This window comes from Mesoplodon densirostris, chromosome 13, assembly GCF_025265405.1.
Source record: "Mesoplodon densirostris isolate mMesDen1 chromosome 13, mMesDen1 primary haplotype, whole genome shotgun sequence".
Lineage (NCBI taxonomy): Eukaryota > Metazoa > Chordata > Mammalia > Artiodactyla > Ziphiidae > Mesoplodon > Mesoplodon densirostris.
In genome coordinates, this window is record NC_082673.1 from 77,363,396 (window position 1) to 77,379,531 (window position 16,136).

At 38.6% G+C, this 16,136-nt stretch overlaps 1 protein-coding gene across 1 annotated transcript in view; it reads right to left on the bottom strand.

Moving 5' to 3' along the window:
• Positions 1-16,136, bottom strand: part of ATAD2 (ATPase family AAA domain containing 2) — a 69,939-nt gene that overhangs the window by 23,518 nt on the left and 30,285 nt on the right. Inside the window, exons 9-13 of the mRNA XM_060115700.1 lie at positions 14,789-14,893; positions 11,912-12,020; positions 11,554-11,669; positions 4,352-4,526; positions 3,391-3,479 (exon numbers count right to left, since the gene is read on the bottom strand). Of these exons, the coding sequence (XP_059971683.1) occupies positions 3,391-3,479; positions 4,352-4,526; positions 11,554-11,669; positions 11,912-12,020; positions 14,789-14,893 (594 nt within the window). The remainder of the gene's footprint in view (positions 1-3,390; positions 3,480-4,351; positions 4,527-11,553; positions 11,670-11,911; positions 12,021-14,788; positions 14,894-16,136) is intronic.

Here is a 16,136-nt window from a genome sequence, read left to right on the forward strand (position 1 = left end):
AATTCCAATTTCCCTGATCGTCTCAAAATATCTTTTTACATTTGATTTGTTCGAGCCAAGATCTACACACATTACACTTGGTCAAACATCCCTCAAATCCGTAACAGTTCCCCATCACCCTTCCCTCGCTTTTTTTTTCCTCCTCCATGCCATTTATTTTTTGAAGAAACTGGTTCATTGTTTTGTAGAATTTCCCTCCCACATCTGGATTGAGCTGATTGCTTCCTGATAGGCTCATTTAACTTGTCCTCTAGCTTTCATATTTCCTGTAAACTGGTAGTTACATCTACAAGCTTAATAAATATAGATTAAACTATCTGGGATAGCATATTTCACAGGAAGATACCATGTATTTCCTACTGTATACCTCAGGAGGCAAGTGATACCATATTTTCATTTTTAAGATCAGTAGGTTGGGTTTAGTTGAGGTGTTATCAGCTTACTCCACTCATCATCAACTTTACTATTAACGTTTTCACCTTATCTGCTTTCATAGCAGCCACTGATAATTATTGCTTAGATCAAGGTTTCTCAATCTTGGCACCATTGACATTTTGGGACAGATAATTCTTTGTTGTGGAGAGCTGTCCTGTCCACTGTAGGATATTTAACAGCATTCATGGTCTTCACCTGCTTGAAGCCAGTAGAGCACCCCCCCTCCCAGTTGTGACGATCAAAAATATATCCAGATGTGTCCCCTGGGGGGCAAAATAACTCCCAGTTGAAAACCATAGGTCTTGATCCACTATTTCATAAGGGGTTGCAAAATGGTTATTTTTCTAATTCAATAATTTCCTTTGTGTTTATTAACTGTGATTTTTCTATAGAGACAAAGTTCTCTTTATCATTATTATTAAATTACTCTGAATCATGGTTACAGGACAGGAAAAAGAAATGGTTGATTCATTCTCTTCATCAATTTTCAGAGTAATGAGTCACTGTCTTAGCAACCTTTGGAGTGACCAATTAAGTTCTTTTTTTTTTTTTTTTTTTTTTGCGGTACGCGGGCCTCTCACTGTTGTGGCCTCTCCCGTTGCGGAGCACAGGCTCCGGACGCGCAGGCTCAGCGGCCATGGTTCACGGGCCCAGCCACTCCGCGGCATGTGGGATCTTCCCAGACCGGGGCACCGGGGCACGAACCCGTGTCCCCTGCATCGGCAGGCGGACCCTCAACCACTGCGCGACCAGGGAAGCCCTAAGTTCTTTTTTTAAAAAAGATCATTAAAAACTGATGATTTCTGTGTACTTGATACACTTCAATATACTGAGTCTCTTAAATATGTATATACATATTTAAGAGACTCAGTATACTGGGTCTCAAATTGTCCCGTCTTTGGCCAATGGAAACCCCTTCAAACTGGCTATGTCACTCTGATGTGACCCCAGTAGTCTTTGATTGCTTCTTCACTTCCAGGAATTACAATATGTTCCAGGCTTGTCTTGCTATTTCCCATCTCAGTTCTGCCTAACACCTCCTCTGCTAAAGAATCCTAGTATTTAGAGATCACACTCTGAGTGCTAAGGGTATGAATTGCCGCTGGATTGTGATTGTTTCTAGGCCTTTTTAGTGCCCAGAGATAGCAATCATTTTTTTCTTTACAAATAAAATTCATCATAAGTTCATACTGGTATTTCTAATTCAAGTAAAGCTTTGAGGGGTTTAATTTAACTTACTTTATATTTGTATCCTCTTTTCTTAGGCTAAAAATCTTATTTTCTAATGCATCCACATAATACCTTATTTGAATTATCCTACAATTATTACCAACAATAAGATAAAGAGGATAGTTTAATCATGTTCAATGTGCTAACTTCTAAAAAAGCTAAATTTGGACTTCCCTGGTGGCGCAGTGGTCCACCTGCCAGTGCAGGGGACATAGGTTCGAGCCCTGGTCCAGGAAGATCCCACATGCCACGGAGCAACTAAGCCTGTGAGCCACAACTACTGAAGCCCACGCACCTAGAGCCCGTGCTCCTCAACAAGAGAAGCCGCCGCAATGAGAAGCCCATGCAACACAATGAAGAGCAGCCCCTGCTCGCCACAACTAGAGAAAGCCCGCGCGCAACAACAAATACCCAACGCAGCCAAAAATAAAATAAATAAATAAATAAGAAAAAAAAAAGGATTTACTCTCTTAAAATAAATAAATAAATAAATAAACAAATAAGCTTAATTTAACAAAAATGTTTTTCTCTCAGATTTTTTAAGTCTTTGGAAAAAACAAAAAACTAAATTTCTCTTTAAAATATATATTTGAAATGATAAGTGCTTGCTAAAATTATTCTATATTTCTTGTTAAAATTTCTCCAATCCCTTTTAGAACTGTTCCAAAATACGGTAAGTAGTCAATTACTTGATTGCAAAGTGATGGTCATATTGTTAAATATATTTTTCCCTATCAACACAATGAATACAGTATGGCTGATAATGAAATGTGTCATATATAAAAAGTGTGTATGATTATTGGTAGGGTATGTGCACACACAACTATTTTTACCATATAGGAGTAAACATTTTAATTTACTCAGAACAACAAATAAAATTTTATAGTATCAAGTCAAAGAAGGGGACCAGAATATAGTAAATGTTGTTAGGTGTTAGAAAAGCCAAAGCCTACCTATCACTCATAATTTTATGTCTCGTTTCTCTTTTATATTATCTACAATAAAAAACAATACTGGCATAATGAAAGCATGCAAACATTTGCTTTTGGGTATCCCAAATTAATTAAATAATTACATTTAAAAAGAAGCTGTGAAAAACTGAAGATGAACTAGGATTAAAATGAATTTAGATTCAAGTTGAGTCAGTGGTACTAGGGAAAACTGCTCCCTTGGGTAAGCAATTATCACAGGGGAGATGCAACTTTCCCATTCTGAAAATCAGGAAGTTGGGCTAGTACTAGGGGGGGGAAAAGCATCTGAATTAGTTGGCAACATCTAAAAGATATTCAACACAAAAATTTGAATATCAAATTTAAGAAAGAAAATTTATGTTTCAAGTCTGAGTCAGCTTTTGCACTTCAGTAATAGGCTGGAGCTAAAAACAATTGGCTTTGCTCTTCATGACTGGGCACTCAGCCACATTTCCCAGACCCACCCTTATCACTGGCCTGCCTCACTCATTTTATTTGCCTTACCTCACTGGCCAATGGGCATTTAACTCTGTATCACAAGTTAAATCTATAACCAATACTGTGCTTGAGAACACCCTACCCTTTAGAACAGGTTCACTTTTTCTTTTTCTTCTGTACTATACATTGGTTTCTACTACCAAACAACACTGGTTTATAAACTTTCTTTCACCATCTAACATTCCGTCCCTCATGCAACATCAATACTGCTCAGAATATAGGAAGAAAGGCAGAAGTACCATCAAGCAAGTTTTACCTGTGAATTTGATCTTGCCTGCTTGACCGTACTGGAGCCAGACCATCGATTTCATCAAAGAAAATAATTGATGGGCGCATCTGATAGGCCTAGGAAGCAAGTCCAGTGATTGCATGTTATCATGAAAAGCTTCAAATACACAGAGTTAATATAAACCATTTTAATCCATTTTCATTCCTACTTGCTTATAAGTTTTTAAAAATATAAACTCAAGAACTATGTTTTAAGGATTCAGACATAATAAATTATAACAGCATACAATTTAAGTTTATTTGCATTTTCAGCTGGAAACATTCAATATACTCCACTGGTTATATCCCTCAGATTTCATACAGCTACAATTATTGGGACACAAAAAATATCTACTGAAGACCAATTGTCGAAACAAGACAAAGAATAGAAGACAGTGACATAGCTTTCCTCCATGTCAGGATGAAAAAAACATTTAATAAGATGCCATAGTTTAAAATCTATTTCAGTAAAGTCAAAATAAAAAAACCTCAGTGAATTCTACAAAGAGATATAAAAGCATTTGCAAAAATATGCCTCAGTAGCTAAGAATGTTATTATCTCACAACTTACTGTCAATACAATTGGGATATGAAACTGAAAGCCGCTCTAGGGCAGAGCTAATCTTCAGCTCGTATACTGAAACATAACTCACTACTGTCGTCTCTTTTAAGTGTGAGACTACCACTCTGTCTCTAGTCTTTAGATATGAGACCTAAGACTCCAAAGAACTTAGACCCAATTATTCCTTCCTCTTTTTACTATAAAACTGTTCATCATATGTTGGTGTAATCATGACATGACAAAGGAAAATAATCTAGGAAGAGTATATATTTGGTATAATTATTATGAGTTTATTTCTATGAAAAGTGATTAAATGCAAGGTTTATCCAATCCTTATACTCAATCTACACTGATTACAGATCTATATAGGTAAATTTTAATATCATACCTGATCAAATAGCAATCGCAGCTGTCTTTCAGATTCTCCTACCCACTTACTCAGACAATCAGCACCTTTCCTCATGAAAAATGCTACTCTTTTATCCCCTTGACTGCATTCATTGGCAAGTGCTCTAGCAACCAGAGTTTTTCCAGTTCCAGGTGGACCATAAAACAAACAACCTCTGTAAAAGAATAAGTATTATTTTAGTACTACACTGAAAAATAGACCAAACAAAAAATTAGAAACCAATTTCATGAATACATTTAATGAATAAGAGTGTAAGTAAGACAAGTGAAATATCATTTCAATCCACAAAGCACAACTTAAAACCTAGGAATTAATATTCATACTATAATATTAATATTGAAACTAAATAAAACCCTTTATGTGAAACATATTTTCTTTCATTCATTCATCATGCTCATCATATTATCTTATCTTGCATAAAAGTTATGATTGAAAAGACCTGACTGTTTAATTTTATAACATATCAGGGGAAAGAATAGCAGATTTCATGTATAATCTTTGGTCTGAGCACCAGTAACATAACAGCAAAAGTTTTGCAAGAAAACAGTGGGAATGAACACAAGAGAAAATAAGATAAAAGAGGAGAGAACTTGAAGTAGTGGCTGGGTGACAGGGACTAGGACAACACAAAGAAGTCAAGATAATTTTTGGTGACATCACTGTATTGTCATAGGGTAATGTACAGCTTTTTCGCATATTTCCAAAGTTATTCATTGTTCTCAGGACAGAATTCTGAGAAAATGGGTTATATTCATAATCTTACTAGAAATGATCATCAAATAACTGCTCTTGAAAAGTTAAGGAAGATCCCAGAAAAACAGAAATGACAAAATAAGAATGGCAAAAAAAAAAAAAAATCACAAGTGATGGATACAATCTATTCAAGGGCTTCCCTGGTAGCGCAGTGGTTGAGAGTTTGCCTGCCGATGCAGGGGACACGGGTTCATGCCCCGGTCTGAGAAGATCCCATATGCCGTGGAGCGGCTGGGCCCGTGAACCATGGCTGCTGAGCCTGCGCGTCCGGAGCCTGTGCTCTGCAGCGGGAGAGGCCACAACAGTGAGAGGCCCACATACCGCAAAAAAAAAAAAATCTATTCAAAGTCAAGAAAAAAATAAAAGAAAAATAAGGGAATTCCCTGGCAGTCCAGTGGTTAGGACTTGGCGCTTGCACTGCCAGGGCACGGGTTCAATCCCTGGTCGGGGAACTAGTATCCCACAAGCCGTGCATTGCAGCCAAAAGAAAAAGAAAAATAATAAGAAACGAACATAATCAAATGCGGATGGTAAAAAAACAAAGCAATTGTTAAGAAAACAATCAGACAAGTAAGTGAAATAAACCAGAGATTTCAACGTACAAAAGTCAAGACAGAAACAGACTTTTAAAAATATATCTATTTTTGGGCTTCCCTGGTGGCTCAGTGGTTGAGAGTCCGCCTGCCGACGCAGGGGACACGGGTTTCTGCCCCGGTCCGGGAGGATCCCACATGCCGTGGAGTGGCTGGGCCCATGAGCCATGGCGGCTGAGCCTGTGCATCCGGAGCCTGTGCTCTGCAGCAGGAGAGGCCACAACGGTGAGAGGCCCGCGTACCGCAAAAAAAAAAAAAAAAAAAAAAAAAATATATATATATATATATATATATATAGTTTTTAAAAAAATATATCTCACAGTAATCTTATTTGTGAGACGGTATCTTAAAGAAAAAACTTAATGATTCCCATAAAGAGGAAGCAATGAGATGTTCATGATATTGACATCTGTGATAACGAAAACAGGAGAAAACAAAATAGCCAGAAATAGCAGAATCAATTAAATAAAATGTGATACATCCACAAAATGGAATATTATTCAGTCATTAAAATAGAAAGAGAACATAACATATGAAAATAGTTTAATGTAGTCATATATTGATTTTTTATGAGCAGAAATGTAAGAAAGGGGAAATGTAAGGAAGGGGAAATGAAGAGAAAAAATTGAAGGAATCTGTTGTTTAATTTTTTTACTTTAATTTTTAAAATTCAAGTATAGTGGATATAAAATATTAACTAAGCTACAGGCATACAATATAGTAATTCACAATTTTTAAAGGTTATATTTCATTTATAGTAATTAGAAAATATGTGCTCTATTCCCTATGTTGTACAACATATCCTTGTAGCTTATTTTATACCTAATAGTTTGTACCTCTTAATCCCCTACCCCTATATTGCCCCTCCCCAATTCCCTCTCCCCACTGGTAAGCATTAGTTTGTCCTCCATATCTGTGAGTCTGCTTCTTTTTTCTTATATTCACTAGTTTATTGTCCTTTCATATTCCACACATAAGTGATATCATACAGTATCTGCCTTCCTCTGTCTGACTTATTTCACTCAGCATAATGCCCTCCAAGTCCATCAGTGCTGCTGCAAATGGCAAAATTTCATTCTTTTTCTATGGCTGAGTAGTATTCCATTGTGTATATACATACCACATCTTCTTTATCCATTCATCTGCTGATGGACACTTAGGTTGCTTCCATAACTTGGCAACTGTAAATAATGCTGCTATGAACATTGGGTTGCATGTGTCTTTTTAAATTAGTGGGGTTTTTTTTTTCAGGTATATACCCAGGAGTGGAATTACTGGGGCATATGGTGGTAGCTCTATCTTTAGTTTTTTGAGAAACCTCCATACTGTTTTCCACAGTAGTGTACCAATTTACACTCCCACCAACAATGTATGAGGGTTCCCTTTTCTACACATTTTCCCCACATTTGTTATTTGTGTTCTTTTTAAAATAAATGTATTTATTTATTTATTTTTGGCTGTGTTGGGTCTTTGTTGCTGCATGCAGGCTTTCTCTAGTTGTGGCAAGTGGGGGCTACTCTTCGTTGCACTGCGTGGGCTTCTCACTACAGTGGCTTCTCTTGTTGCGGAGTACAGGCTCTAGGCGCATGGGCTTCGGTAGTTGTGGCTTGTGGGCTCTAGAGCGCAGGGTCAGTAGTTGTGGTGCATGGGCTTAGTTGCTCCATGACATGTGGAATCTTCCCGGACCAGGGCTCGAACCCATGTCCCCTGCATTGGCAGGTGGATTCTTAACCACTGTGCCACCAGGGAAGCCATATTTGTGTTCTTTTTGATAACAGCCATTCTGACAGGTGTGAGGTGATATCTCATTGTGGTTTTGATTTGCATTTCCCTGATGATTAATGATGCTGAGCATCTTTTCAACTGCCTGTTGGCCATCCGCATTTCCCCTTTGGAAAAACATCTATTCAGTTCTTTTGCCCATTTTTTAGTCAGGTTGTTTGTTTTTTAATGTTGAGCTGTATGAGCTGATTATATGTGTTGGATATTTACCCCTTATCAGTCAGTCATATCATTTGCAAATATTTTCTCCCATATGTTGTCTTTTTGTTTTGTCAATGGTTTCCCTTGCTATGCAAAAGCTTTTAATATAACTAGGTCCCATTTGTTTATTTTGCTTTTATTTCCTTTGTTTTAGGAAACAGATCCAAAAATATATTGCTATGATTTATGTTAAAGAGTGTTCTGCCTAGGTCTTCCTCTAGGAGTTTTATGGGTTTTGGTCTTACATTTAGGTTTTTAGTCTATTTTGAGTTTATTTTTGTATATGATTTTAGAGAATGCTCTAATTTGTTGTTTCTTTTAAAATTCACTAAATCAGTTTTTTTTTTTTGGCCACAACCCACAGCTTGTGGGATCTTAGCTCTCTGACCAAGGATTAAACCCGGGCCCCCAGCAGTGAGAGCTTGGACTGCCAGGGAATTCCCTAAAATTCACTAAATCACTTTAACTAGGTACTTTCAACATTTCCTGTAAGCAGTAGATTCTATTATTTATTATTCATATCTTTTACATTTAAAAAAAATTTTTGGAATTTACTCAATGTTTAACTGTAATTGATTTACGGTACATAACTTTTATAATGGAAAAGGGGAAAAGCCTACTAATTTTAAAACGTTTACTTAGGGACTTCCCTGCTGGTGCAGTGGTGAAGAATCCTCCTGCCAATGCAGGGGACACGTGTTCGAGCCCTGGTCTGGGAAGATCCCACATGCCACGGAGCAACTAAGCCCATGTGCCACAACTACTGACCCTGCGCTCTAGAGCCTGCATGCCTAGAGCCCGTGCTCCGCCACAAGAGAAGCCACTGCAGTGAGAAGCCCACGCACTGCAATGAAGAGTAGCCCCTGGTTGCTGCAACTAGAGAAAGCCCACACACAGAGCGTAGCAATGAAGCAATGAAGACTCAATGCAGCCAAAAATAAATAAATAAATTAATTAAAGATAAAAGTTTACTTAAATCAATGTTTCCATAGAGCCTGATTCAGGGAGAAAAATTATATAAGGAAAAGGAAATCAGGGACTTCCCTGGTGGCACAGTGTTCAAGAATCTACCTGCCAATGCAGGGGACACGGGTTCGAGCCCTGGTATGGGAAGATCCCACATGCCACGAGAACCTAAGCCCATGTGCCACAACTAAAAAAAAAAAAATTCCACAAACAAGAAAAGAAAAGGAAAAGGAAACCAGGAGCTAGGGTTTAAAAACTGGTTGGTAAGTAAGGTATAAAAACTAGAAGAAAAAGGAAGGGGATAAAAAAGTATGGTGATATAGAAAGTTCAGGAGTGGACTTCCAGTTAAACATGACAGACTGACCACGTGGTTTTATCTGTGCGCTCTCCATTAATTCTGCTAAAGCACATAAAACAAAGTGAACAACAAAAACAGATGATAGTACTTGAGATACCCCAACAAAATTTTGTAAGTTAGAATGCAGATGACATTAGAGACCTGAAAAAGCTAAAAATCTAGAGAAGCACCCAAAAAGAAAGCTAATTTGCAAAACCCCTTTCACAATTTAGAGGCAGTTTATCTCAAGGCAGGAGTGAAGGGTGGGGGTGAAAACAGGATGAAGTAAAACATTCTTAAAGAACAGTGAGACCACCCTGATCTCCCTTTTCCCTACCCTGTGCAGGCAACTTGCTTGGATGGTTTACTTTGTAGTAGAGGACAAGATGAGCTGCTGCAGGAATTAAGTGTAACACGTCATACTTAATGGTGGAGACTCCTAACCTGTGCTCAGGTCTACTGCTAAAATGCTGGCAGCCAGGCGTCAGACAGAAAACTGGAAGATGCATCTCTTGGTGGGCGGATGGAGGGAACCCTCCTAGATATAGACTTTGAGAACTTCTGGTAGAAGAAACATCCCCACTAGTTACCCTAAGGAGAGGCCTACAAGTTAAGCCCAACTAGCAAGCTTTTAAAAATATGCTTCAGGGCCTCCCTGGTGGCGCAAGTGGTTGAGAGTCCGCCTGCCGATGCAGGGGATGCGGGTTCGTGCCCCGGTCTGGGAGGATCCCATATGCCGCGGAGCGGCTGGGCCCGTGAGCCATGGCCGCTGAGCCTGCGCGTCCGGAGCCTGCGCGTCCGGAGCCTGCGCGTCCGGAGCCTGTGCTCCGCAACGGGGGAGGCCACAACAGCGAGAGGCCCGCGTACAGCAAAAAAATTAAAAAAAAATAAAAAAAATAAAAAAATAAAATAAAAAAAAATATGCTTCAGGGCTTCCCTGGTGGCGCAGTGGTTGAGAGTCCGCCTGCCGATGCAGGGGACACGGGTTCGTGCCCCGGTCCGGGAAGATCCCACATGCCGCAGAGCGGCTGGGCCCGTGAGCCATGGCCGCTGAGCCTGCGCGTCCGGAGCCTGCAACACGCGCTGAGCCTGTGCTCCGCAACAGGAGAGGCCCGCGTATCGCAAAAAAAAAAAAAAAAAAAAAAAAGCTTCACTCTTAAACATCAACAGAGAGCTAAGGGTTACTAGAGATTTAAGGAAAGCCTCTAACATCAAGACAAACCAAAATCAGAGAAAAAAGGTAAGAAAAGCAGATTAATTTAGAAGGTCTAACGCTAAACTGATATGAAAGGGAAGAGGAAAAACTGGAGTGAAAAAATTACAAAAGAAGTAAAAAAAAAAAAAAAAATTCCCAGAAATCAAAGCCATGTTTTCAGATCACAAAGGCACAGCACAACAGCACAAGGGGTGTGTGGGGGAGGAACATCAACAGAGTGTTGGTTACATGACCATTCTCAAAAATAAAATAAATAAAAATAATCTCCCATGCACTCTTTTCCTCAGGCTATTCCTAGAATGTGCTCTACCAAAACACAGCTATAAAACAAGAAGGTCTTAGTTGAATCCAGGAAGCTAGGAACCCAGCACTGCGAGAAACACAAAGGAAATCCCATGAAGATGGTAATGGGAAATCCCAAGACTTAGCTGTGCTACAAGACTAACAGCAACCAGTCCAGAGGGAAGCAGAAGAACAAAGGCTCCAGGAAGATGTTTCTAGAAAAGTAAGGAGGAGCCAATAATTATCTGATATCTTTAACTATACTGAGAAGAGTTTTACAGCTCTAGCAATAACTCTGTGGGTGAAAGGATAAGTATGTATAAAACTAAGTACCAAGTCCCTACCTCCTCGCCGGCAAAACGGCAAATATTAAAGTTGGTGGGGAGAGGAGAGATATAAAAGAGGAAATGCAGTTATATAATACATGGCTAAACTGCAAGAAATATTTACATAGTCATAAAGCAAACAGTGAAAATCAAGTTTATCTATATATAAACAAACTACTGGAAATATTGAAGGGGGAAAAATGTGTATGTGTGGAGGGTGGGGAAAGTAAGAGTCAAACAGTCATTGTTCACAGAAGTCTATATATTATGTCTAAAATAGAAAAAACAGAGAAGGGACTACTACCATTTTTTCTTTGTAAAACTTATAGTACTATTTAACTTTAAAAATTACATATAATCAACTATACTTCATTATAAAATAAAATAAAGAATATATTAAAAATTACATACATGTATTACTTTGACATAAATTTAAAACTAAATTACAAAACTGAAAGAAAAAAAGTAAAGAGCATGTATGAGAGGAATTCTACTAAATGTATGAAAAGCCATGGAAAACGATTTTTTTTTTAATGGAGAATCAATTTTGAAACCATTTTTCATGTTAAACATTAAGAAAGTAAAAATATTCGAAACACCCAGGATGTTGCAGGGCAAGTATAACAAATTACTGTAGACTGAAAATTTTCAACAGAGAAGCATTATCTTTCTGGACATAGCATAGCTTATGTTTTGGCTAAAATAAAATGTATAATTAAATTACCTTGGAGGTTGAATTTTGAATTTTTCAAAGACTTCTGGATAAAGTAATGGAAACAGCACCATCTCTTTTAGAGCTGCAATATGATTAGCCAAGCCACCAACACTATCAAATCGCACCTGGTAATGGAAGGGAAACATTGATGTTCTTAAATTTGGAATCAAAATTAAAATCTTGCTCCATTCCCAAACTACCCAAGCCACACACAGTCAGCTGAGTAACAGGATCTTAGTTGTGGCCTAAAGATTAAAAAAAGAAAGAAAAGAATCTATAAAGATTAAAATTTCTGATAAAACAATTGATTTCTTTTTTAACTTTAAACTGAAACAAAAAAAAATAATACATTTCAGACTGTACTCACTGAAGAATCTAGTTGCATTGGATCAACATCAGCAAGGCTTCCTCCAATTTTCATTCGATCTTTATAAATACCTTTTAATTCATCTTTCCGAAAATTTAGTGGGAGGCACCTATTTTAAAAAGATTAAAAAAAAAAAAACCATTCATCGACCCCTCTTCCTTCCCCAAATTCCATGTTAGAATATAGACATTTTTCTTAAGAATTTAAAAAATTTCAAATGGGGAAATCATGAGATTATGTGTTTCAAGTTCCTCATTTTCTTTAGAGGTTGAGAACTTAAGTGTTAGAAATATTTATATGTGAACCTTTATTATTAAAGATATACAATCAAATGAAAATACCAGTTTTCAAGATACCACAGCAACATAAAGTAATTCATGGTTCAGAATTCAGAAAGTATCAATATACATTATAATAATCTTGTCTGACCTACAGAGAGTTTACCATTTGCCAAACACTGTTTTAGTTTAGGTGCTTTACATGTATAAATTCATTAAATCCTCACAATATTCTTATGAAGTAGGTATTATTATTTCCCCAATTTTAAAAGAAAACCGAGACACAGAAAGGTTAACTGTAATGCCCAAGATCACGCAACTAGTAAGTGGCAAATCTAGGAATCACATACAAGCAGCATGTCTCCAGATCTGCAACAACTCTGCTACTATACCTCTCAGCAAAATACTCATAGTCCACCAGTACCTGGATCCATATCAATCCTTTCAAGCAAGAATGAATCACTACTTTCCTAATTACTTTCAAAAACAGTTATGGTAGGTTACAAAAAATACACCCAGAAAAACCTGCTTGTTTTATAGCTAGAAGAATGAAAACACTTATGTTAAAAGTTAAGATACTTGTAGCAGAATGCCTAAGCAAAAAATGCCTGCTGCAACTGAACACAAGTAAAAGCACACCATGCTCACCCCAAGTGACAATTCTTGCTAGTCTCAAACTCCACCAGGAATTTATACTGCAAAGTCTAAGATGGAAAAGTTTTCAGCTGTGGCTTTTAAAAAGATATTTCTTAAACAATTCTTAATAGAACTGCATAATAATAAAAACCATAGGATTGGGACTTCCCTGGTGGTGCAGTGGATGGGACTCCGTGCTCCAAATGCAGGGGGCCTGGGTTCAATCCTTGGTCAGGGAACTAGATCCCACATGCATGCCGCAACTAAGAGTTCGCATGTCACAACTAAGGAGCCCTGGAGCCGCAACTACAGAGCCAACGTGCTGCAACTAAGGAGCCGGCAAGCCGCAACTAAGGAGCCTGCCTGCCACAGCTAAGACCCAGGGCAACCAAATAAATAATTTTAAAAAAAAGCCATAAGGTTAGATGCACATTTTTATGAAATGAAGGTAAAGTACATAGCTTTAGAATGATCTCATTGCTGTCCAATAGATATGAAATGCAAGCCAAAAATGTAATTTAAAATTTTCTATTAACCACACTAAACAAAGAGTAAAATTAATTTTAATAATGTATTTTATATATCCCAATATATCCAAAATATTATCATTTCATCATGCAAAATCAATATTTAAAAAATTAAGGTATTGGGGCTTCCCTGGTGACGCAGTGGTTGAGAGTCCGCCTGCCGATGCAGGGGACACAGGTTCATGCCGTGGTCCGGGAAGATCCCACAGGCCGCAGAGCGGCTAGGCCTGTGAGCCATGGCCGCTGAGCCGGCGCTTCTGGAGCCTGTGCTCCGCAACGGGAGAGGCCACAGCAGTGAGAGGCCCGCGTATGGCAAAAAAAAAAAAAAAAAAAAATTAAGGTATTGGACTTCCCTGGTGGTGCAGTGGTTAAGAATCTGCCTGCCAATGCAGAGGACACGGGTTTGAGCCCTGGTCCGGGAAGATGCCACATGCCGCAGAGCAACTAAGCCTGTGCGCCACAACTACTGAGCCTGCGTTCTAGAGCCCGCAAGCCACAACTACTGAGCCTGCGTGCCACAACTACTGAAGCCCATGGGCCTAGAGCCCATGCTCCGCAATAGGAGAAGCCACCGCAATGAGAAGCTCACGCACCACAACGAAGAGTAGCCCCCACTCACTGCAACTAGAGAAAGCCCACGCACAGCAACGAAGACCCAAGGCAGCCAAAAATAAATAAATAAATAAGGTATTTTACATTCTCTTTTTTGTACTAAGTCTTTGAAATCCAAGAGTGCATTTTTTACAAAAACTGATAGTATATCTCAATTCACATGAGCTACATTTGAAGTGCTCAATAGCCGCACGTGGCTAGCAGCCACCATATTGAATGGGGCAGAGCTAACATGATGAAACAAAGCAGCATAGAACTTAGGATACAAAGAAGGACTGGATTGCATGCCCCTTCAACTATTATGACCCAACTGCTGTAACAGCATTGTCTTCTACCCTAAGAATATTATATTAGAACCCAGGCACTGCATTTTTCATTTACCCACCCGTGTTCGTAAAATGGGAATAATCCTTGCCCTGTTTCTATAATTATTGTGAAAATCAAATGAGTTGATTTATTACATGTGAACTTACACTACGAGGAGTTGTGAAATGAGTTAACCTTTCAATTTTCCTTAAGAGTTCTACAATCAGAATTTATTATCATTATACATGGAAAAAATATATTTTCAATGAAAAAAATAGTCATTTCCTCAAGTCAGTGCTTACCAAGCACCATTTTGGTTTTACAAGAAAACATATGTTCTAACCTGTTATTAGTTTCAACAGCAGATATTTCAAACAAGACGGCATTCTGGTTTATATATTAACCTGGCATATCATTTTTTAACTCAGCCAAGTTGCACCTGTTCCCAAATTATTCATCTTTCTTTACACTTAAAAAAAAAAAAGCTGGTAGCTTTAAAGGAATCAACATGCACTAACCTGTTGATAGCTCTATTGCGGCTCCTCTTTCTTCGCCTCTCAAAGTGTTCATCTTCAGAGGGGGAAGATGAAGTAGAGTCACTGCTGTGGATTGCATGCCTCCGCCTAAAGAGGAAAACTGAAATCATGATGGAGGAAGGCAGGAGAAAAAGGGCATCTTAGGGGATGTAAACATTAGAAACACCTAATCATCCAAAAATGTGTATCATAAAATTAATACATTTGCTGAATCAATGAAGTAAGCTTTGTTGGTTGAAGCTTTTGAAGGGAATAAAAGACTTAAATAACTGGAAAGGGAAAAACAGATAGGAGGCTGTGGTAGAGCTGAAAATCAGATGTTCATTAAGACAAAACATGGTCCAAGCACGGTGACTTCTTATTCTTAGTCTTAATATAAATCAGTTACCCTCAAAGAGAAAGGTGGGAGAAAGAGGGTTTTAGAATCTTTGTGACTGTAATTTTAGAAGGTATTTTCAACATTATACTACATATAATTTACACTTGGAAGGGAATCGCCTATTTTGAAATGTCAAACAACCTTAAAAGGAGAACAAGAGAATTTTTATGTAAACCAAAGGGGATCAAGAAGGGTTAAAAAATGCTAAGAAACTGTGAGAAATGAGATGGTCTTTTATCTATAGTATATCCTCAACTCTAAATTCACAACTGCCATTTAACAGTTGTGTAAATGTGGATGAGTTAACTCAACCCATATAAGCCTCAATTTTCCCACTTAAAAAAAAAAAAAAAAGACTTCCCTGGTGGCACAGTGGTTAAGAACCTGCCTGCTAATGCAAGGGACATGGGTTTGAGCCCTGGTCTGGGAAGATCCCACATGCCGTGGAGCAACTAGGCCCGTGAGCTGCAGCTACTGAGCCTGCGCGGCTGGAGGCTGTGCTCCGCAACGAGAGGCCACAATAGTGAGAGGCCTGCACACCGCAATGAAGAGTGGCCCCCGCTTGCCACAACTAGAGAAAGCCCTCGCATAGAAATGAAGACCCAACACAGCCAAAAATAAAATAAATAAATAAATTAAAAAAAAAAAAAGAATCCGCCTGCCAATGCTGGGGACGCGGGTTCAAGCCCTGGTCCGGGAAGATCCCACATGCCGCGGAGCAACTACAGAGCCTGCGCTCTAGAGGCCGCGAGCCACAACCACTGAAGCCCACGTGCCTAGAGCCTGTGATCCGCAACAAGAGAAGCCACTGAAATGAGAAGCCCGCGCACCGCAATGAAGAGTAGCCCTCACTCACCACAAGTAGAGAAAGCCCGTGCGCAGCAACGAAGACCCAACACAGCCAAAAATAAATTAATTAATTAAAAAAAAAAGATAAAAATAGGGCTTTCC